General features: G+C 46.6%; 1 protein-coding gene across 4 annotated transcripts in view; it reads left to right on the top strand.

The window, feature by feature from the left end:
* LOC129341053 (vascular endothelial growth factor receptor kdr-like) overlaps positions 1-21,325 on the top strand; it is a 281,338-nt gene that overhangs the window by 220,874 nt on the left and 39,139 nt on the right. For all 4 annotated transcript variants that reach the window (XM_054995953.1, XM_054995952.1, XM_054995951.1 and 1 more), the window contains 5 exons: positions 4,681-4,769; positions 13,487-13,652; positions 16,216-16,313; positions 17,440-17,562; positions 17,700-17,811. In XM_054995953.1, coding sequence (XP_054851928.1) covers positions 4,681-4,769; positions 13,487-13,652; positions 16,216-16,313; positions 17,440-17,562; positions 17,700-17,811 — 588 coding nt within the window. The remainder of the gene's footprint in view (positions 1-4,680; positions 4,770-13,486; positions 13,653-16,215; positions 16,314-17,439; positions 17,563-17,699; positions 17,812-21,325) is intronic.

The raw sequence follows: 21,325 nt of genomic DNA, 5'->3' as shown, positions 1-21,325 counted from the left end.
TATAATACAACCCGCTGTCCCCTGTGAAACAAAATATTGTCAACATTTGCAAAGACATAACAAGCTTTAGTGTTTGTTTTGTTTAAAAGCCCCTTTGAAGTATCAGACAGCTGGCCATAGAAAAATAGTGTAGAGCATCAAAGATAAAAGACCACATTAAACCCAGAGTCTGCTCTTGCCTCGTGATATCTGGGAAACCTTCCTAACAATTCATATTACATATTCAAACACAACCATTTTTGCATCTGTCTTTCTTGTCCTCTGCAATGTTGCTTTGGAATACCTGGCCAAAGCATCTGATGTTCAGGGGTTCACACAAATACAAACTAGAACGTGCTTCACTGGATTAGGAAACTCAAGTATGGGGACATTTTCTCTTGGTAGCAGAAAGGGAGCATTGGGCAGCCCTTTTTTTAAAAGTGTAGAGATTTTATTTAAAAAGAAAAGATATAACGATAGAACAATTTTGATCACCTTTTCTATAGCGTGACTAAATATGGTAACAGTTGTAGGCTTCAGTTAAAAGGATTAGGTGGCAGGTGATATGAAAAATTTATAAACCCCACCGTTTGGCAATCCTACGAAGCCTTTGCAGGTGAGGCTGCAGAATGGTGTGTGTGAACCTGCTGGAAGAGGTGGGGGGACACATGCTCTGAGGCATTCTCATGGGGTCTTGATTACACCCCAAATGTTTCTCCTCCTTTCCAGCTGGACCCAGGCAGTCTTCCTGGTAGCCTTGCTTTCGGCGAATAAACACCAGCCTGTATCTTGCAGAATGGCCTGGTCCCAGCCCCCAACTCTTTGAAGTCACAAAAAGCAGCTATGAAATTGACGCTTTCACAGATAGAGCACCCTTTCTAGGCATGAAAGGCTGGTTCCTTAGAATGTCCAATAACAGCTATTTCCATGCAGTCAAACCCCACTGCTTCACCTTCTGCTCTATTTCCAAGGTATTCTCCTTTTTTCTTTTTTTGTGCAGCAGCCATAAAGTGCAGGCTGATAGCTTACAGCCGAAGCTGCTTGATTCTCATCCAGCTTTCACTATACTACAAAAGGATTTGTTTGCATGCCTGAAATTGTGTCCCACATCCTCTTAACTCCAGTAGCAATTATAGCAAATGGAACCCTGCTTGGCCCCAGATAAAGGAAGAAGCAAACTGTCCTGTCTGTGATTTGAAGAACAAACATTTTTGCAGCCCTTCCCTTCCTGGGCATTCACATATCAATGTAAAGATGTGCATTTGGGGAGGGAGGACACCCCTTGGCACAATACAAACCTAATTACACCAAGATCGGAGACTGTAGAAAGTCTTGGAGGGATGAAGAAAACACGTGATCGCTTGAGCAGTCAGTGGGAAGAAAATGGATAAAATTAAGCATCACTATTCATGGAGCCATGCCGTTCCACGGAGCGTGAGTTTTTGTCACTAACATCAAAAGGGCCAGAGCAGACTTCATCGTATTCTCTCAAACCCTGGTGATCAGCTTGGAAGAACAGGGTCTTCCGCAAGTGCCACCTTGCAAGTGGGCAAAGGCAACAACTGCTCGTTCATTTACTGGCAAAAATGGGCTAAGACCAACCAGGCTTTCAAACCATAATTTCACATTCTGGTTGAAAGGAAACCGTGGTTAGCCTTGAGCACAATTAACATCAGTGCCAACAAATGACTTACTCTTAGCTAGCCACAAGAGTGGAAAATTTGCTCCGATATGGTGGGTGGGGGACACAAGGAGGGGAGGTTGGATTCCAGTTTGCTGAACAGTTCAGATTGTGGGTCTGTGAGTTTGGTAGCAAATTTGACTAATAGCTGGGTTCCATTTCCAGCCTCCTTTTTCTTTTGCTCACCCCCTGTTTAGCCCAGAATTCTCTGCTCTATTGTTATTATACTTAATCATATTATTCTACCATTCAGTGGGCATACTTACCTGTATGTCATCATTTCTTGGGGGGGGTGTGTGTGTGACCAAACATCCTGTCACACCTTAAAAGCTAATAGATTTATTATTGCAGAAAGTTTCCTAAGTTTGAGCCCTCATTATTACATGCATGGAATGTTCACTTTGCAGAAAAATATAGGTGTAGAGATCTTCATGGCTGCAGAGCAAAAGGAAGAGTAGGTGTGATCGCAGAGTGGGATCTGGAAAGTATGTTAGCAGGCAGAGTACCATTGAAAATGAGTTCTTCCTCCAGTAACTGTTCATGTACAGCTTTTGTTAGTTTGTCGTAGGTATGCCATCCCATTGACTCCCCTTTCCCCCGCCACTTGATTGGCGGTGGGATAAAACATTTTTAAAATGGTTGTTGGGCCTATAGCATTGACCTGGCTTCTGGGGAAACCTGGAAATGTCACACCTCTCCAGGAACTGCCATAAACTCTATGGTGGTGGAAAGTGCTGTCATGTCTTAACTGACTTATGGTGACCCCTGCTGGGGTTTTCAAGGCCTGCCTCTACAACCTCGGTCGTCTTTGGAGGTTTCCCATCCAATTACTAATCAAGACCAACCCTCAGGGCCGGCGCGCCTATTAAGGCCAGGTAGGCGGTGGCCGCTGGCGCGGGGTGCCGGAGGGAACGCCGGAGGAGGCGCGGCGGGCAGGAGCGCGCGCGGCACAAAGCACCAGCCTCCTATCCCTCCCACCCCGCGCCGCTGCCGCCGCCAGCACAAGCCCCCGGCCAGGCGCAGCCACCGCAGGCAGGCATCTGTGGCGGCGCAGGCAACCGAGCGGGAGAGCTCGGAGGCCGCCCGCCGCAGCAATCGGGCCGGCGGCGGTGCGCGCTCCTGTGATGACATCACGCGCGACGTCATCACGCAGGCCGGTGCACATGCACGCTCGTGCGCACGCGGGGGTGCCTGGCCGGCCGGCCGCAAACACAGCAGACCCTTGCGCCGCCCCTGCCAACCCTAGTTAGCTTTCTAAGATTTGATGAGGTCAGGCTTGCATGGGCTCTCCAGGTGAAGGCAGAAACTCTACAGTAAAATCCAAAATCCAGAAGTGACTGCAGTCCTCTGCAGGAATTGGCAAAAACTTTCCTGCTTGTCTAGTCAGAGATGACATCACTTCAGGATTTTCCCAGAAGTGACGTCATGCCATCACTGAAAAGTGCCGTCACTGACAGTGTCTCTGCCCCCTCCGATCCCCGGCCTCCCACTAGTTGCTAGGCCTGGTGTGACAGACCAGGACTGGCTCCTGCTCCTCCGCTCCTGGAAGTGGGTGGAGTGCTGCTGGGCCAAGGAGAATTGGTGTCCGTTGGAGGGAAAGAAGGCTTTTGGAGCTGGTAAGGGAAGAGAAGCGTTTTGATTCTGCTGAGGGGAAGCAGCAGAGATACTTCTGGCTAATTCCAAACCTTTCTGTTACATGGAAACATTCTCTGGCGAACTCCAGTTTGTTTATTAGTTTTAAATCCATTAGCTCTTATGTTCCATCTTGTAAATAAAGCTTATTTTTGTTTTGTTTAACCCTGGCTGAAATCATTGGCTGAGGGAAAATATCTCACACGGATGCCTCAAACACTCTGGTCTCCTTAAATGGGCCAAGTTTAAGTGGCGGCAGCATATACTGAGGGAAAGTAACCTCTGAGTTCCCTTTCCCCCCATAGCCCTGGGCTGCAGCTGGGTATAGGGAGGAACATACAGGGAAGGGCTGCCTGTCTGGTGGGGCTTCCAGAAAAGGAGAGAGAGACCCTGTCAGGGCTCTCTGCCTGCAAAATCGGAGGCTAGACAGGTGGCATTTGTGGGGAGATGGGCCTTTTCTGCCTGAGAAGCCCCAGACCTGTGAAGGGAGGGTTAGGGTGGATGGCAAAGCATGTGAAAGACTGTGAGAGGGTCACTGCTACAACTGTCAATCCGAGTTTGTCACCAGTTGGGAGTGGTCCACTCCCTTTCTGACAGTATCACTTACTGTTTGGCTGGAGCTTGTTTTTTTCTCCTGTGCTCTGCAAAGCACATCTTCTTCCCATACCTCTGCACCTTCTTCTGTTTGTTTGTGTGAAATACGGGAAAGATGCACTCGCCTTCTTTTTTGCTGCACAGTTCAAACTAGTTGAGAGCATGCCCCTCCCTCCATCTTTTCAAGAGCTTTTTGCCCACTGGTGCTTCCGGTCACATGGAGAACGTGCAGGGAGGGGAGTTTAACCCTTCTACCCCTGCATGCTTTTGGTAATGAAATCCAGCAGGTCATGCCCTGCTATTAGCCCTTTAGATGAGAAAAGAGACAGGCACCCTTCTTCTTTAAAAATGGCAGGGGTCAGGGGAGGTGTTGATTAGCAAAAGTGTGTGGGGCTTAGGGTTGCCAACTCCAGGTTGGAAAAACCCAGGATATTTGGGGGTGGAGGCTGGAGACAGTGGAGTTTGGGAAGAAAAAGACCTCACTGGGGATAGAAAGCCTTAGAGTTCACCCTCCAAAGAAACCGTTTTCTCCAGGGGATCAGTTGTAATTCCGGGAGCTCTCCCTGCCCCAGTTTGGCAACCACGGTGAGCCTGTGACAGAGTTGCCAGGTCCCTAAGGGGGGCAAACGGGGGGTGGGGGCATGGCGGGGAGTCATGCCAAGAGGCACATATCTCATTCGCACAAACTCCGGAGCACCAGCATTTTATCTGTTTTGGCCCTTACACCTCTGCAATTATTCATCTGGTGTTTCCATGTTAACATTTTATAAGTTGCACGTCTATCATTTTTTCAGGTCCTTTGATGGTCATAGTAGAATACTGCAAGTATGGAAATCTGTCTAATTACTTGAGAGGAAAAAGAGGGGACTTCATTGCATACAAGGTAACGCATAATGAAATTTTGGGGCATAGGAAATCAATGCAAATGTTTCCTGTAGGACAAGGTCAGATTTCTAGACATTCTGTTTTGACATTCTGTACCATGTCAAGTAAAAGAAGATAGTTAAGTGGGTAGACGTATTTGTCTGTAACAGAACAGCAGGCTTTTAGTCCAGTGGCACCTTAGAGGCTAATAAGATTTTCAGTGTGTTAACATTCAAGCATTAAAGCTCCCTTCTTCAGAGCTGAAGAAAGGAGCTCAGACTCTCGAAAGCTTACACTCTGAAAATCTTGTCGGTCTCTAAGGTGCCACTGGACTCAAATCCTGGAGTAAAAGAAGGCCTGTGGGAAATTAACTCTTTTTCTCCCAGGAAAGCCATTTGAGTGAAGACAGGCTTTGCATTTATTAGTAAGCAAATGTATTTATTTACTAATATATATATTTGTTTACTCCGTTCAGGAAAAACTTATATGGCACTTTTTCAGACCAGCTTGAATGGGGAAAAGTCAACTGTGGAGGGTGCCTATTGGTTTGTAATTTTGTGATTGAGGGCTACTTTGTTAGATTCATTGCACTCTTTGTATAATTGTAATAATAATAAAAACAAGAAGAAGAACACTAAGACTTACGGGGTTGCCTGCTGCTTTATCCTCCTGCCCCTGTGCTCTGGCCCCAGCTTCACTTGATGGAGCAGTAGGAGCAGGGGTGGGGGACAACATCACACAACACTGTGACTTCACTTCCAGGTGAGTACCAGAAGTGATGTCACAGTGTCACGCAACGCTCTAGAAATTCCCCAAATCTCTATGAATTTTACCATAGAGACTGGGAGAATTCCTGGAGTGTCATGTGACGTTTCCCCCAGCCTCTGCCCCTCATATGCTCCCAGCGGTCAATCCTAAACGGCAGCTGGGAAGGTGGGGAATTCATGAGCAAAGCACACAAAACTCCCTTATACTGAGTAAGGCCATTGGTCCGTCAAGCCTAGTAATAATAACGTTCAATGTATATACCGCCTTTCAGGACAACTTAATGCCCACTCAGAGCAGGTTTACAAAGTATGTTATTATTATCCCCACAACAAACACCCTGTGAGGTGGGTGGAGCTGAGAGAGCTAGAAGCTGTGACTGACCCAAGGCCACCCAGCTGGCTTCAAGTGGAGGAGTGGGGAATCAAACCTGCCACTCTTAACTACTACACCAAACTGGTAAACACTAGTGTTGTGTCTAGCCGCAGCTCTCCAGGGTTCTAAGTGGTGGTCTTTTGCATCATCTATTGTGTGGTCTTTTTAACCGGGTATACCAGAGATTAAACCTGGACCTTCTGCCCATTCTACTTCTGAACCAAATCCCCCTTCCTGCCTGATTGGACTGGGACTGCATCAAGTACTGGGAGTTCTCTTTTCTCTTAGGCTGTCTTTTTAACCTCAGACAGGCTCCCCAGATCTGCTGTTTGCCCTCCTGGGATAATCAAAGAGGCAACACTGAGGCAACCAGGATGCTCCTCTAATGGGCCAAACTGGTTTCAAGTGTCAGTAGAGTTGCCAGCTCCAGGTTCAGAAATTCCTGGATATTTGGGGTGTGGAGCTTGGAGAGGGTGGGGTTTGTAGAAGAAACAGATTTCAGTGAAGTAGAATACCATAGCATCCACCCTCCAAGGCAGCCGTTTTTTTTCCCCAGGGGAACTGATTTCTGTGGTGTGGAGGTCAGTTGTAATTGCAGGCTACCACCCAGAGTTGTAAAGCTCAAAACAACTCGGAGGTAGTAATATAACTGCAATATGAAATGTGAAATATATTGAATTTAATAAAGTGCTAAGTGCAACCGTGTTGTGTCACAATCAATTAAAGCAATATCATAAATATTTCATATGCCACATCTCATGAACAACATTCAAAAATAGTTAAGATACACAGAGCTAGCAGCAATATAGCTGTCTATGTAGTTCATACAGTGTCTATTCAGACAGTAGTTCATACAGTGTCTATACAGACAGTAGTACAACCGGTGAAGAGTCCATAATACATATGAAGAGGCAGTGACGATGGAAGGCAACCTGGAACTGGAACTCTTATTTCGAGGATCACCAGGAGTCAGTCAAATAGAGAACAACCTTGAGCTGAATCTCACACCAAGAACAGCCCTACGGGTCTAAGCCAGCAATTTCCAATCCCCGTTTCGTGCTGGAACTTCCTCATGGGCACAGTGTGTAATCTCTTCCAGCCTCTCACATTCACATCACACAGTTGGTAGGAGCTGACGGGACAATGCCCAGAGTTGGCAGTCCTAAGGGGCAGTGAGAGGTTAGGAAAATAGCATGGGGGGGAGGGGAATGAATAATACATTCCCTCTCCTCACTTGATGCTGCTCCAGTCTCAACTGGGGCTCCCTACTATTGCTATTTAGAAATAAAACTGCACTGGAGTTTCCGTTAACAGACCTTGCAGTCTCTCTTCTGGTTTTAATCTAAATGCATCGTCGTTTGCAAATATTTTTTCTTCTTGCTGTCTTATTCAAGTGTCATCTGAGCATTACCCACTAGGGGGCACCCCAGAAGTGATGGCCATGCTTTCTACATGGGTTGGTCTTTAAGGTGCTACTGGACCTGAATCTTGCTCTTCTACTACAGACCAATACGGCTACCCACCTGAAACTGTCTACATGGGTTACATTCAACACTCATTCATGCCTTTGTAGAAGAGGAAGCCTCCAGCCTTGGAATGGTGCTCAAAAGCTCCCCTTTTTGAAGCGCAATGGTGCAAATGCTGAGCTTTCAGAAAACCCAGTCCAGAGGTAGTCGTCCTGTAATCTGATCAGCACCTTTGTTAATGACTGTAAAGTTGTAATAATGCTTTCAACCAGCCAGAGATTCAAGATCCTCCCGTCCCCTCTTACTCACAGCTCAGATTGCAGCATGACATCATTTTGAGCTTGCAGGTTTTCTCTTTGCTTAATCTCAGTAGTATGCCATTTAGCATCCATTCTCACTGTTTCAGTCATCCTCAGACTGCGTCCCTCTACCGGTTGGTCAACCATGCAGAGAACGTAGAACGAGTTTTGAATTGTGTGGTTTAGTTTATGGAGGATAATCTGTCATTGCCTCATTACCCTGGAAGGAGTTTTCCTCTCCTTTCGGCATCCAGAGTCTCTCCCATACTCAGATTGCAAGTCCATCTAGACAGAGTCTCACAAAACGCCTGCTGTCATGGCACGTGTGAACAGAGAGAAGGTTTGTTTTCCTCAGAGGTCAAGATGAGAGGGTTAGGGGAGGTGCAATTACCTGTGAACTACCTGTCAAGGTGGGCCAGGCCAGCCCACTGCTGGAGTTGCAGGGCAGGCTTTGTTCTCACAATAGAAGGCTCACCCAAAGCATCCTTTGGCTTAGGAATGGTCTGAGATCAAGCCAGTCCAGGAAGCCTTTCTAAGCTGCCTTGCCTTCTCTCGTGGAAGAAAGCGTCAGGCACTGTGGGGCAGGTTTTTCAGCCGCTGGCCCCATTTCTTCTGTTGTGCTGCACCACTTTCCGAATGGCCAGGAGGGAAACGACACTTGGATGGAGGGCCCATGGAGGCCTGAAGAGGGCAATGCATCGGGGGAGCCAATGAGATCTCTGCTGCCGTGGAGGAATCATGCTGCTGCCTTTCAGCCAAGTCTCGAAGTTGTGTTGGGATTGTGGAGGCCTTGCCAGTGCCCTGGGTTCTGGATCCTGACCATTTTTAACCTGCCAGCTGTGGCTGAGTTGCCCCAATATGCAGATGACCCTCAGATCTATCTCGCACTTCCAGATAATCCCAGGGAGGCCATAGAAACTATGAACAGGTGCCTGGAAGCAGTCTTGGGATGGATGAAGGCAAACAAACTGAAGCTCAGTTATGCAAAAGGGAGGTGCTACTGGTGGGTAGAAGATCTGACCCAGGAATGGAGATCTCTCCTGGGCCATTTCCAGATGGCTTACCTGCCTCCAGAACGTTGCGCCATCTTGCGGGGAAAATGTGAAATATCGCGTTTTCTCGCGTGAGTTTTGCGCGATGTCTTGCGATGTCGCACAAAACTCGTGTGAGAAAACGCGATATTTCACATTTTCCCCGCAAGATGGCGCAACGTTCCGGAGGCAGGTAAGCCGTCTGGAAACGGCCCTGATCTGGATGGGCTTGCACTCCGCAAAAGGAGCTAGTTCATAGGGGTGCTCTTGGACCCAGGCCTTTTGCTGGATAAACAGGGGGCCACAGTTGTCAGGGGTGCCTTTCACCAGCTCTGTCTGGTGAGCCAGCTGCAGCCCTTCCTGAGCAAAGAAGATATTGCAACTGTGGTGCATGCCCTGGTAACATCTAGATTAGACTACTGCAATGCACTGTACATGGAGCTGCCCTTGAAGACTGGTCAGAAGCTGCAATTGGTGCAGAACGCTGTGGTCAGAATGTTGACTGAAATGGGTCATAGGGACCATATGACTCCATCTTGGCCCATCTGCACTGGTTCCCAATCTGTTTCCAGGAGCAATTCAAGATGCTGGTACTGACATTTAAAGACCCTATGTGGTTCCATACCAACATACAGGAAGGACTGCCTTTTGAACCTACCTAGACACTGGTCATCTTTGGAGGACCTGCTTTGGATACCTCTGCCTTCTGAGATAAGATGGGTGTCAGCTGCAGAGAGGGCCTTCTCATTAGAAGCACCAAGACTCTGTAACTCTCTCACTAATGAGATGCGCCCGTCCCCTTCGGTTGCCATCTTCCGCTCGTGGGTGAAGACTTCTGTTTTGCTCAGTGATCCCTCCTCCCTCCCCCATCTTTTTAATCCTTGTTGTTATCTTTTGGATATATTTTAAGTTCCAGTTTTAAATTGTTTTAATGATGCATTTACGTATTGGTTTTAATGGCTGTTTAAATAATAATTTAATTTGTATGTTTTAAGTTAGCCATGTTGGTGGTCTTGGATGTATGGAAAAGTTGGGTAAAAATCATGTAAATAAATAAAGAAACTTCCTGTTAAACCCAGACCAAGTTCTTGTTCAACTTGAGCCTCCCAGATCCCGGCCCTGCTCTTGCTTCTGCTGTACCCTTTTGGCCTTTTGCTGATCTCTGACCCTGCCTGAGCAGCCTGTCAACCTGGCCATCTGCACTTCCAGGCTCAGGCTACTGACAGACACCCCTGTGATGAGCCTCCCAAACCTCCCAAAGCAGTTTGCTTCCTTGCAATTGCAGAGACGGCCACTTCAGTGTCCACAGGTGTGTGCACAGAAGAAAGGGAGCAGTTGGCCACCCACCCCATGGGATGTGAAGCTTCTTCCTGCTCCCAGGGAGTCCTGCTCAGGCATCGTGATCCTGAATGGATTGATGGCACTGGGGACAAGTTCTGCAAGTTCGGTGGTGGTGAAGAGTGCACTCAAGTCATAGTTGACTTATGACAACCCCTGGTGGGGTTTCATGGCAAGAGACTAACAGAGGTGGTTGGCCATTGCCTGCCTCTGCAACCCTGGTCTTCCTTGGAGGTCTCCCATCCATCTGTGAGCTATACCTAGTATAAATTGCTGTTTGCACTACAACCCAAGCCTATCATACCAACAGAGGGAAAGTGGGGTTACGCTTCAGCTCCCTGGTGGGCAAACTTTTGCTTGGGGTACCACCCTGCTGGAACAGTGCCAACCTGTGCTTGCCAGTTGGGGATGCATTCCCTATTTAATAAGTTATGTGCTGGCCCCCACAAGGCCTGCTATACAGAAACTGCCCTCTGGAAGCTCAGCCACACCTTTTGGGTCAGTCCCCATATATGTTCTAGAAGGTGAGTTGTCCCACTTAATACTGAGTGGCAACCTAGATGAGCACATGGACTTGTGTTAGCAGACTGAAGTTACACCACCTAGAGTTCAACAGGCCTTCCAGTTGCTCCCTCTGCCAAACCAACCAGACCTGCAGGGGAAGCCATGCCATTGATGTAATTCAGCCTCACCTCTCCATTATCGAAAGAAGACAAAGGAAACACCTGTGCCTATACTGGGAAGGTACAGACCGCAGTAGAGCCTACAGTCCAGCAACATCTACCAGAGTAATAGGAGATGGGCATGCTTAGAACTGATGTGAACCACCTCTGGGCAGAACAACTGAAGCTACTCCCTGTTGCAGGTCCTGCTTTTGATACACTCTCCCAAGATAAAGCAAGAACTGCCAGCCTAGTGGACTTGGATTCAATGGCTGGGGACTCTATCACAGCTTAGATATAAAGGATAGTGGTCCAACCAAAAATATCCCAGCACTAGTGAAGAGTCTGTGGATGACTCCCATCTCCCATCAGGCCCCATCAACCAGGAAACCCTCTCATTGGAAGTCCGTGTATGGAGATACAAGGAATGGCTGCAGTTCAGGCCAGTTAATTCCCCACACTTTGCAGTGATCTTAGGGACGTCTTCGCTTACCTATTAAAGCCCCAGTATTCTGTGATCCCAGAGGGCTCTTCAGTTTGTTTTGGATCATTTCAAAGTTCACAGCATCCATATTCTCTCAGTGAAGAAAACAGCAGCAGCAACTTGCAAACTGTAGTGTATGCCTCCCCGTAGTTGTGTTTCAGTCCCCCAGTATTCTCCCAGACTCTGGGATGTGTTTGAAGAATGAAACAAAGATCTATAACTGCCCTATTGACCCTATGGTTGCCCCTGGGAAAAGAACTCCACATGGTCATATGGAAGGGCCTCAGTCAGAAGCCATGATAGCCTAAATTCAGTAAGACAAAGGAAAGGTTAACATCCGCATCTCTAGCAAAGAGCCTGTGTTTGTCTGTTTGGCTATGAGTCTCTCTACATGTTACTAAGTACCTAGGGATGCAGAGGAGGAAGTTGTTAAAGTTCAGATGGTCAAATGGGCAATAAACTGTAATAAGGAAATTTCAGTGGAGGCTTGGGAAAAGGTATGGAAAAATGTAATTAAGATTTCAGCATGTACCACTGTGTGTGAAAATGTATATAAAATGCTGTATAGATGGTATTTAACACCGAAGAAGTTGGCCAATGGTAATAGCCAGATGTCTGATAAATGTTGGAAATGTAAACAGCATGAAGGTTCATTCTGTCATATGTGGTGGACTTGTGATAAGGCTAAGCAGTTCTGGGGGGATATAGTTAAAGTTATGTCAGATATTTTACAAAGGAATATAAATAAAACCCTGGAATTGCTGTTATTATGTATGAACCTAGAAGATTTTGATAAAATGGACAGAGTTATGGTGTTTTATATGATTACGGCGGCCAAAATATGTTATGCACAGTTGTGGAAGACTCAAGAGATACCATCTATGGAAGATTGGATTCTGAAAGTTTTGAATATGGCAGAAATGGACAAATTAACAAGGAAATTGAAAGAACAAGAAGAATTGGACTATACATTAAGCTGGGAAAAATTTAAGAAATATGTGGAGAAAAAGTGGGACATGAAGGGGAAACTGTGGTCTTTGGAGAAGTAGGGGAGATAGAAACTTACTTAAGGTTAAAAAGGGGTATATTTTACTGTATTTTATTGGATTAGTATAGTATATTTACAGGGGAGTATAATTATGAATAATAAGGTTATAGGGAGTATATGTGAAATATAGATAATATAGTTAATTGGTATGTAAGGAATAGTATGTTACATATATATATGTAGTTTTTTTTCTTTTAGTTAGTATATGTACCTATTATTACTTATATAATTTTTATATTTTTAACTAAGATAAGCAATATAGTTAGTGTAGATTGTTAAGATAATTAAAGAGATTTGATAGGTATAATATAGATATATATTACATTATTATATTATTATTATAGACTTTAAGAATTTATATGATATACTTCTTAGATTAAGTTGGGTATGGAAAACTGCTGGGAGTCACCAGAAAAAGGGCGGGGGAAGGATGGGGAAAATGCAATGGGGTGAATAATGATAATGATTTCTATGTGTATGTTTGTAAACCCATCCAATAAAAATTCACTAAGTACCTAGGGATGCTCAAGTGATTTTATGTGTAGTCCTCAATTGACGTGCAGGCTGTTGTTGCTCAGTGCACATGAATGCTGCTTTCATGGGAGCTCCCTTTGTGTGACTGCATCTGCAGTCACACAAAGGGCAAAATTCTGTGTGAATTTGTGACTGTGACTGTGAAATTCTGTGACTGCAGACTGCATCTGCAGTCACACAAAGGGCAAATTCTGCTCTGTTTCTGCTGTGAAAACAAGTACTGTGGGCTCCTTTGAATTGCCAATTTGCATTTCTCTAAGGTGTAAGAAAGAGTCAAGATCTGCTATCAATGAATGGGTGTGGGGGAAGTGGGATACTTTTAGATGTTGAGGAGAAACTAATATGAAACGTGCAAATGTATTCTCGTGGAGCAAAGTGTGACTGTGCGAGTGAGTACATGGAAAGTTGGAGAGGGGGCATGTGAAATGAGGTTCACTTGAGCGTTCCTAGGTACTTAGTAACGTGTAGAGACACTCTGTGTGTAGACTGATCACCATTAAGAACTGTTCTCCATTGGCCCTGATTGCCAAAATTTAGGGACTTCTGGGGGTGGGAGTTAAACCTGCTTCCAGCTTCTGATGAACCCAGCCTTCGAGAAACAAGACTGCTCCTAGCCATGCAGTCTGCGTTTTCCTCCTTGGTGACTAAATTGTGACAGGAAGTTGATATGTGTGCATGTGTGTGTGCGTGTGAAATCACACCCTGGTGATGGACATCTGTGTGCATTTTCTAAGCCCCAGGAGAACTCCGACTCTGGTGAGAAGGGCCTTGCGGAGTCTATCAGTGACTTAACAGAGCTGATCAAGAGGCGGCTGGAGAGCGTGGCCAGCACAGGAAGCTCTGCCAGCTCAGGATTTATCGAAGACAAAAGTTACACAGATTCAGAAGAGGAGGAGGAAGGTAAAGGAATATTCTGTTCCACACCTCTTTGGAGCCCTACATTGTTCCCGTTGCTACTGCCACCCAGAAATTGTAAAGGGAGAGGGAAGATTGAGGTGCCTTTCCCCTCTGGAAATAGGCTGAGTGAAGCCTGCAGTGCCTCCATTCAAGACTCAGTGCAGTTCCCAATGAGAGAAGAATTGAGCCATTTTAGGGACTAGCTCTGCTAGTTCATTTACCATTAGAATTGCCTTGCTGGTTCATCGCATCTGCTCCCACATTCTGTCTTAAACTATGGACGCTCAGTGGCAGGTCATGAAAAGGATGGCCTTCCCCAGGTTTCTGAACACTCAGTATTCCAAGGTATACTGCCTCTGAACATGGAGGTTTAATTCAGTCTCTCTACACGAGATGCCGGGGCGCGTTTCCATAAAATGTTGGGAGATGCAATGTTAGCCTGGAAGTGTAGTTTTGAAAGACAGAGCCGGCAGAGATTGCTCTGGAGGGGACAGATTCTTACACAGCCCCCACCGCCTCTGGCATGCCAGACTGTCTCCCCTTCTGGAGCTTTTACCCTGCCACTCTTGCTGCTTAAAACTTTGAATTAGCCAAGCCTCAGCAGGGCAAAGACTTCAGAAGGCGAGACGCCCAACACATGAAGAACGTGTGTCAAAAGTATTGTGTAGAGAGAGACTTAACTATCATTAACCATGGCTCGTGATAGATCTATCCACCTTGGATTTGCCTAAGCCTTTTGGAAAACCATCTAAATTAGCAGTCACCCACACATCTTGTAGCAGTGAATTCCATGAGTACCTCGTTCTTGTCTTGGAACTACTACTTATCAACTTGAATGGGTGATATGGTTTCTAGTATTATGAAACCTTTATTCTTGTCTGCTCTCTCCATTCATAATGTTATAACCCTTCTACTGTACTCTCCATTTAACTGCATTTTCTTCCTAAATGGAAAAGTTCCAAATTATTTAATCTTTCTGAAATAGGGATGGGGAGATAAGTTCAGAATCCTAGTTTGTTGGGAGCAAACAGACTCCATTTGCCGACGTGCCTTCATTTGGATGTGACAGAAAACTGGAGTTCAGTCAAAGGCTTCCTGATTGAGGAAGCTTTCAATTGTTCAAAGGGAGGAAGAAAGGATAGGAGGGAGGGGACTGAGCAAGCACAACAGGTTGCATTAATATCCCTTGCAAACCAATAGGCTTGGTATAACACCTGACTGTGGCCGATGTTTACTGGTCGAATGCAAGTTTTTGCTGAGTTTCCTGCTCATTCTGGTTTCTGAATGATCAAGATCAGAGTTAGGGTCATCAGCTCTTTGAAGGCACAAATGTGTCAAGTTGGAACCAATGTGGTCAAAGGATAGAGTTCAGCTGGGTCAAAGGGAGGGGCTGAGATAGAGCCAACAGGGAATACTCATTTTCTAAGTTGCTCAGCTCTCTCTTTCTCCACCTCCACCTCCCTCACTGCCACCCTCCTCCAGCTGAGCAGGGGAGGAAAAGAAACAGAAAAGGCAGCTAAAGACAGCGCCACAGTTTAGAGAAGCTGCTTTTGAGGCACAAAAAGAGGTTGAAGTTAGTTAAAACTAACTTCAAATCTAGTTCTGTAAAGGTTTTTGATCAAATCCTTTGTCTTAAAAGACAATAAGCAATTAAAAATAGGCTCATTCCTGTCGCTGTATGAAAAAATTCTCGTCTGGCAAGTAGCTGTTAGGGAGGAAAACCAGTCATGCCAGTAGAGAACTGGCCAGTCAGAGGTCAGTGTGGAGCACTAGGGTGATCTGCAAGAGGACTGGGACAGAACCCAGGAAGCTGATCTACCCTGAGATAGCCCTGGAGAATTGATCTGAACTTGCAGGTGAAAATCTGCCTAAGGGCCCAAATGAAGGGGGCTGAAACAAGGATGCCCTTAGAAAGGCCAAACGGATGAGAAAGCTGGCAGACTGAGATGGAAGCAGGCAGCTTCCATCTGCCTGCTGGAAGCCTCAGAAGAGGCTAGGAAATGGGTTGCGGGGAGATCACACAGCTGAGTCCAGAGTGTATCTGTTGGTCAGGCAAAAATACAGATTTACTTACAGCCAGGACAAATTTGGGAGAACCAGTGACATACTGGGATAGGTGGAGCTATGACAGAGTCTGAGAGCAAAGTAATCTCCCCTAATTCCCCCTTTTCCCCTATGAGGGATGGACAGATTGATGAAGGGTCTGTTGCCTTGATAGCCAAAGGAGACCTTCCGGTTGAGAGGCAGAATCATAGCCTGCTGTCTGGATTAGTCAACAGGAGAGGGCTGTTCCCCGGGAGCCCTGTGTGTGGGCTTCTCTGTGGCATCTGAGCTGCGCTAGATGGCCCATTGGCCTGATCCATCGAGACTACAGTTCTGTTCTTCTGTTTCCTTCACTACTGCCTTGGGTGACTCACCAGAAGGGACTCTGGTGTGCAGAGACTAGGGAGCATCAGGTTTGAATCCAGCCTGATTCTGACAGTTCTGCACATCTGGGGGAGTAAAAGGAGGTGACTTTCCTTGCAGTGTTGGGAACTATGTACGGTGACTGAGCGCTCTCTTGCAGATGCTGAAGATTTGTATAAGCGACCCCTGACCTTGGAGGACTTGATCTGCTACAGCTTCCAGGTGGCCAAAGGCATGGAGTTCCTGGCCTCAAGAAAAGTAAGTGGGCCGAGTTGCTCCAGCTGGCTCACTCAGTGGCCTTTCCATATCTGAACATGTTGTATACTGAAGGAGGTCCAGGGCCCTTGTTGACTCCTCTGTTCCTTGTCTCACACTTGACTGGTCAGCTTTTGAAATGGTTTCCTCTAATGTTTCAGTGAATCAGCTGAGTGACCAGAGCTCAACCTTTAGAGCACGGGAGAAATTGGAAGTGAGCCTTTTCACAGCCACCAGGCAAGAGAGGCCCTTCTTTGCCTCCTAAAGGTATCAGGCACTCCTTTGCTCCCAAAGGCTGCCGGGCAGCTCTCTGTGAGCCATGAAAGGGCCTCCTGTGATTGGTTGCTGGGCTCCTGACAGAGGGACTAGATGTCCAATGAGAGCAGAGGAAAGGCTCAACACAATCGCAGTGGGAATCCCCTTCCATGCACATAGGAACTGTCTGAAGACACATATATTTTATTCTGCTTTTGGAAGCTTGTTTTATTTATCATTGATTTTATTGGAATATTTATATCCTGCCTGTCCTGTGTAGGTGCAAGGGGGTTTACAACTTTACATTAAAAACAGCAACAAAATAAAACAAAACCGCAAAAATTCCACTGCCTGAAGTACTTTAAATGCCCTGGAGGACAGTTCACCTTGCAAGATTTTCCTAAAGACTTCCAGTCCCCTTACAGTCCCGGAAGTCCCTTCCACAAAGCAGGAATGCCACTGAGAAGAAACAGGTAGAAGAAGCTGGTCTGATGAACACAGTTAGCTTGTAGGAGCATATGGAGTGAAACAGTCCTTCAGATATGTGAGTCCCAGGTCATGAAGGGCTTTCAAGATACCCTACGCCTTGAATTGAACTTGAAAACAGACAGCTCTTGTAACTGTAGTCCCTGATAATAACAGGGTTGCTGCATTCTGTACCAGTTACAGCTTCCAAGGTGTCTTCAAGGGCAGTCCCATATAGCATAGATGGACCAGGCTTCAGTACTCCATCCATGAGATTACAAAAGCATGGGACGGGGTGGCCAGGTTGGCTGCATCTACACGGTGGAGAGAGCTGGCACTTCCTGCTTCAGGCTGGTCCCAACCACCCAGGAAAATCCACTGCTTCCTTCTCTCCTTGTGCTTTCCCCAGTGCATTCATAGGGATTTGGCAGCCAGGAACATCCTACTGTCTGAAAACAATGTGGTAAAGATCTGTGACTTTGGACTGGCAAGAGATATTTACAAAGATCCCGACTACGTGCGGAAAGGCGACGTAAGTGCAAGCAGTTGAGTGATGGGGTGTGTAACATCACTCCATCTGGGGGTATTCCTAATAGTATTAACCACCCTCACCCACTGGAGTAGTAATTATTTTCATAACAAAGTAAATTTACTTTCTTCATTTCATAGGCTCGACTTCCACTGAAATGGATGGCTCCAGAGGCTATCTTTGACAAAATTTACACGACTCAGAGCGATGTGTGGTCTTTTGGAGTGCTGCTGTGGGAAATATTTTCTCTAGGTAAGGTTGCATATATCTCTATTTTAGAATGAATTTTAATGTAATGAGCGCTGCAAAAAAAAAGAGTGAGGTTAGGGTGTGCTGTTTTATTTGTTAATTTGTGACCCAAATTTGTGACGCTGCTCAGAAGTATGGCCCATGGAGGAGCCCATGTTCAGCAAAATAGTAAAGAGTCCAGTAGCACTTTTAAGACAAACCGACTTGTAGCAGAAGTTTTCGAGAACCACAGCTCTCTTCATCAGATGCGTTGATCTTGAAAGCTTACGCTACAATAAAGTAAGTTAGTCTTAAAGATGCTACCGGACTCTTTACTATTTTGCAACTACAGACTAACGTGACTAACTCCTATGGATCAATGTTCAGCAGCCATCCTTGTATGTGAATTCATGTCTTGTGTGGAAAAGTCCTTTGGGAGGATGCCTGGCTGTGTGACAGAACACAGGCTTTGTATGTGCCAGGCCTCCTGATCTTTCTTGGGCATCTTTGACTGAAATTCTGGGCAGCCGCTGCCAGTTGGAAGAGATGGGTAGATGGACCAGGGGCAGCTCCACTCTCCTGGCCAAGTCCCATCCAATGCCCAACATGATGATGGCACTACAGCCTTGGCACCAACAAATGAATGGAAGCCAGTGTGGTGGTGGGTAGTGTCAGGCTTGGACCACGGAGGCCTGAGTTCGAACTCCTCTCTGTCATGGTGGTGACCATGAACTAGACCTGAAGTCTAGTCTACATCACAGGGTTATTTATGTGGATAAAATAGGCCTGATTCAGATGCAGGAGTGTCTTATAAAGTCTCTGTATTCGCAGTTGCAGCAAGAAAAATAAGAGCATCTGTGGCAACTAGCGGGGAATCTGGATAGATTTTTTTCTATCTTAAAGTCCTAGGGTATTATTTTCTGTAGTTGTATTGATATTTTGTAGTCCTTGGAGTTTATGGAGTTGATATCAACTGTATATTTTATTTATTTATTTAACTGTAAATTTGCTACGCTCAGTGGCTAATTGCAATAAACTTACTACTATGTGGATAAAACAGGACCAGTCTATGGCTCAGATGAGACTGATGGAGGGGATGTGCTTTGAAAGTTGTAGAGCCAATTGCTTTCTCAGAGAAGGCCCACAGATCAGTGACAGAGTGAAAGGTCCTGGGTCGCTAGTATGAGGGTCTCTTGGAAAGGTCTAAGGAGGCGTCTTTGGAGAGTTGCTGCCAGTCAGTGTCAGCAATACTGATCTTGCCTGAACAAGTTGGGGGGCAGGATGTGTGTAGTCGTGCTTAGCAAGCCTGTGAGGTAAGCCCTTCTCAGAGTTCTGGAGGATAGTTATACTGTTATAAATCCAGGGGAGTTAGCCGTGTTAGTCTGTAGTTGCAAAATAGTAAAAAGTTCATCTTTATGACTATTTAACTTTATTGAGGCATAAGCTTTCGAGTTGCATCTGACAAAGAGAGCTGTGGTTCCTGAAAGCTTATGCCTCAATAAAGTTGGTTAGTTTTAAAGGTGCTACTGGTCTTTTTACTGTTATAAATGTAAACCAGGAATAATTCTGCTTAGGCCAGCAGTGATATTCAGATAGACCAAGAGATGACCAATTGAAATTTTAGCCTATAATAAATGTTTTTTAGCTGTGGAATTGACGTTCGTAACAATGGAAATCAGGAGATCTAATGGAAAACTCTGACTGTGGCTGTGCAGGATTAAAGACATTTTCCTGTCAAACAATGTTTTCCTCCAGGCAGAGCAATTCAGCTCAGAGACCACACTGTTCACGAGGTTACCCACTGCAGATCCCACAACTGATGTCTTCTGTGCAGGGCTTTTTTTCTGGGGAAAGAGGTGGCGGAACTCCGTGGGTTGCCCTCGGAGAAAATGGTCACATGGCTGGTGGCCCCACCCCCTGATCTCCAGACAGAGGGGAGTTGAGATTGCCCTCTGCGCCGCAATCTAAACTCCCCTCTGTCTGGAGATCAGGGGGCGGGGCCACTGGCCATGTGACCATTTTCAAGAGGTTCCGGAACTCCGTTCCAACGCGTTTCCGCTGAAAAAAAGCCCTGCTTCTGTGTCTGATGCTATTGGTATGAGAACCCTTACAGCAGTCGTTGAGGGGGAGGGAATAGACTGCATACATGACAATATTTGCAGTGCTACTTCTTATTACTAGAATAATTCCTCCTAAAATGCTGACACTCAGAAAAACAAAACACCCGCAAGACCACATGTTGGCTGAAGAGCCCAGCAAGGACCTGTAGGAGCTGTTTGCATGCTTTTTTGGCAGTGCCCAGATAGAAAGGATCTTTTTCCTGACCGTGTCACTCATGCAAGCCACAGAATGCTTAGAATGAAAATATTGACGTTCCTTCTGTTCACGTGCCTGTGAGTTCTTGATTGCAAAGCATTTCGGAAAACCCACATGCACTTACATTCTGAATGGGGATTGGTCACTGCACCTTTCCAGTATGCTTTGGTGCAGCCTGAGAACTTAGCTCAAACTGAGAACACTGAGCTCAAACTAACATAACTAATGCCATCCTAAGCAGAGGTACACCTTTCTAAGCCCATTGACTTCAACAGACTTAGAAGAGTGTAGTTCTGAATAGGATTGTACTCTGAACAGGATTGTGGCAATACTCGACCCCCCCCCCCCTTCTCCCAGCCTGGATCAGGAGTGGAGCAGGTAGCAATGCCTTCTTCCCCTTCAACCCTCCAGTTTCAGGCACGAAGCAGGTGGCAATGCTCACCCCTCTTCACACCGTCAACCTCAGAAATGAAGCAGGCAGCAATGCCCGCCCCTTTCACCCAGACTGAATAAGATGCAGGGGAGGAGACAATGCCCACCCACCCCTTCACCTGGCTGGGATCAGGAGCAGAGCAGGCGGAAATGCCCACCCACCCCTCTCCCTGTTGGGATCAGACACATAGCAGGCAGCAATGCCCACTCCCCCTTTACATGGAAGGAATCAGGCACAGAGCAAGAGGCAATGCCTTCTCCCCTACACCTGGCCGGAATCAAGCGCGGAGGAGGTGGCAATGCCTGCCCCCCCTTCACATGGCCAGGATCAGGTGTCAATGCCCACCCCCTGCCTTCACCTGGCTGGGATCAGGTGCAGAGCAGGTGGCAATACTCACCCACCCCCCTTCACCCAGCCTGGATCAGGAGTGGAGCAGGTAGCAATGCCCGCTCCCCCTTCAACCCTCCTGAATCAGGTGTAGAGCAGGTGGCAATGCTTGCCCCTCTTCACCCCGTCAAGCTCAGAAACGGAGCAGGCAGCAATGTCCTCCCCTTTCACCCAGATGGAATAAGACACAGGGGAGGAGACAATGCCTGCCCCCCTTCACCTGGCTGGGATCAGGAGTGGAGCAGGTGGAAATGCCCACTCCCTTTCACCTGACCAGTATCAGGTGCAGAGCAGGAGGCAATACTTGCCCCCTGCCTCCATCCAGCCGGGATCAAGCATGGGGCAAGAGGCAATATCCAACCACTCTTCACCCACCTGGGATCAGTAGCAGAGCAGGCAGCA

Source organism: Eublepharis macularius, chromosome 13 (assembly GCF_028583425.1).
Source record: "Eublepharis macularius isolate TG4126 chromosome 13, MPM_Emac_v1.0, whole genome shotgun sequence".
Classification (NCBI taxonomy): Eukaryota; Metazoa; Chordata; class Lepidosauria; order Squamata; family Eublepharidae; genus Eublepharis; species Eublepharis macularius.
Note: the sequence above shows the minus strand (reverse complement) of the source record. Positions and strands in the feature narration are given on the sequence as shown.